The sequence below is a fragment of the Plasmodium relictum genome, assembly GCF_900005765.1.
Source record: "Plasmodium relictum strain SGS1 genome assembly, contig: PRELSG_00_v1_174, whole genome shotgun sequence".
Lineage (NCBI taxonomy): Eukaryota > Apicomplexa > Aconoidasida > Haemosporida > Plasmodiidae > Plasmodium > Plasmodium relictum.
Window position 1 is genome coordinate 106,200 of NW_021628359.1, and position 2,261 is coordinate 108,460.

The 2,261-nt window shown below is 19.0% G+C and overlaps 1 protein-coding gene across 1 annotated transcript; it reads left to right on the forward strand.

Moving 5' to 3' along the window:
- Positions 1-275: 275 nt before the first annotated feature.
- PRELSG_0016900 (Plasmodium exported protein, unknown function) lies at positions 276-972 on the forward strand (the record flags this gene model as incomplete). The annotated part of the gene is made up of 2 exons (XM_028679881.1): positions 276-470; positions 580-972. 2 exons carry the CDS (start codon positions 276-278, stop codon positions 970-972), a joined length of 588 nt encoding a protein of 195 aa, XP_028531028.1.
- Positions 973-2,261: the final 1,289 nt, after the last annotated feature.

A 2,261-nucleotide genomic window follows, 5' to 3' on the forward strand; every position in this document is an offset into this window, starting at 1 on the left:
ATTTAACATGTAGAGTTATAGCAATTTACATAATTTTAATTAATGTATAATTTTTTTGTAGAGATTATTAATTAAATAATTTAAATTAAAATTTAAAAAAAAAAAATTTTCTCTTAAAATTATACTTATATTTTCCTATAATTTTATCATTTTTTTTAATTTAAAAAGATTTATCTTGATTTTAATTATAGGCAATAAATCATATTAAAAATATATTAAGAATAGCTTTTTATTCAAAAGAGTTATTTTGTATTTTAAAAATATAAAATTTAAGCATGTTATATTTTAAAAGATCAAATGGTGATTTAAGGAAATGCCTTTTAGATTTTAGCAATATTACCATCAAAAGTTATTCCACATATTCACATATAAATAAAGGAGAAAAATATAAAAAGAAAAGCATTATGATTCCCGTTTTTTTAAAAATTTTTACTGCGTTATTTCTTGGAATCTTATGTTTTCTTTTAGGAGTAATATAACATCCATATCAAGTGTTAACATTTTTATATGAAAGTGTTTATTTAAATTAGCATTCTATTGATATAAGTATATTTTTTGTTTTAACTTACGAATTTTTAGTGTTTATTCAAAGAGAAAAATCTTCAAATTTCTGCACCAAAATTTAATAAAGATCATCTAAGGATTCTAGTAGAGAAAGAATCATGGTATTTAAATAGTCTTGAATACATGAATCGTCCACCTGAAGAGTTTGAAAGACATCTTATTAAATTTATAGTTTCAATAATGAAAGATATGCTTATAAATTGGGAAGATATATGTTTTAATAGAAATGTAAGACTTCACCCATTAGGAGGGACATGGAAACGAGAAATACTCAAGCATTGGTTTGATAAAGTGCACAGAGATATAAAAAATATTTGTGATAAAATTTCTGAAGAATGTGAGATATTTAATAAAGGCTATTCTACTGATTTATTATTTGCCTGTTTAATGGCTTTGCTAGGGTATTGAACAAACAAATTAATAAAGAGCATGTATAACTAAATATACATTTTTATATGTATATATACTTATTTTTATTATATATATAATGGCTTCTTATAATGAGTAATATTTAATTTGAATTAAATTATACTGCATTGCTTAATACACATGTTAAACTGTTATAAATAAGTTTTTATTTACAAAGAATCAGTATATTATTTTAATTAAAAGCACACATACAATTTATAAAAAATAACAAAAGTTAAAATTCTAACTTATTCAATGTTATTTCAATATATATATCCCTTTTTTTTTTTTTGTAAATAAAAAAAATTAATTCTTTTTTTGATTCAAACAAATGTCAACCGACAAAAAAAAAAAAAAAATAATTTTAATTTTTTTTTTTTTAATTACAAAGATGTATATAAATAAAATAAACAAACAAAAAAAAAATAACTTTATATATTTTTTTTTTTTTTAACTAGAGTCAGTGCATGGTTGACTTCTATTTTCCTGACTGGTAGCTCATTTTATTTTACAAAAGGTTAATGACAATTTTTTTGTTAACCAAATATTTATTACATATTGATCAATAAATATTAATATCGAACTATTTTAAATTGTACTAAGAAGGAATATAACATAGATAATATTTTATTTATGCATATATGATATATGGGGAAAATATATATATTAGAATGAATACACTAAGAATAAAAAATATTTATATTTTTTTTTACTTATATATACAAAAAAAAAAATAATATATATATATTTACATATGCTTATAATTTTTTCTTTTTTTAAATATGTGGTTGATTGGTTAATAATAGATATTATTAACCTTTTATAGTACACTAAGCTAGTTTACTAGTCGTGCATGCACAAATTAGCCATGCACTGATGCTAGTTATAAAAAAAAAAATATAAAGTTAATTTTTTTTTGTTTGTTTATTTTTATTTATATACATCTTTTAAATAAAAAAAAAAAAAAAAAATTAAAATTATTTTTTTTTTTAAGGGGATTGTTGGATGTTTATTATTTTTTTTTTGAATTATAAAGAATTAACTTTTACTCTTAAAAACTTAAGATATAAAACGAAGAATGTTTATGTTATATTCAATGTATATATTTTGAAATAACATTGAATAAATTAGAGTTTTGACATTCGTTAATTGCCATAAATTGTATTTATATTTTCAATTAAAAGAATAAACTGATTCTTTGTAAATAAAAACTTCTTATAACAATTTAACATACTTATTAAAAGATGCAGTAAATTTTAAATCAAATTAAATATTATGCATCTGATTTA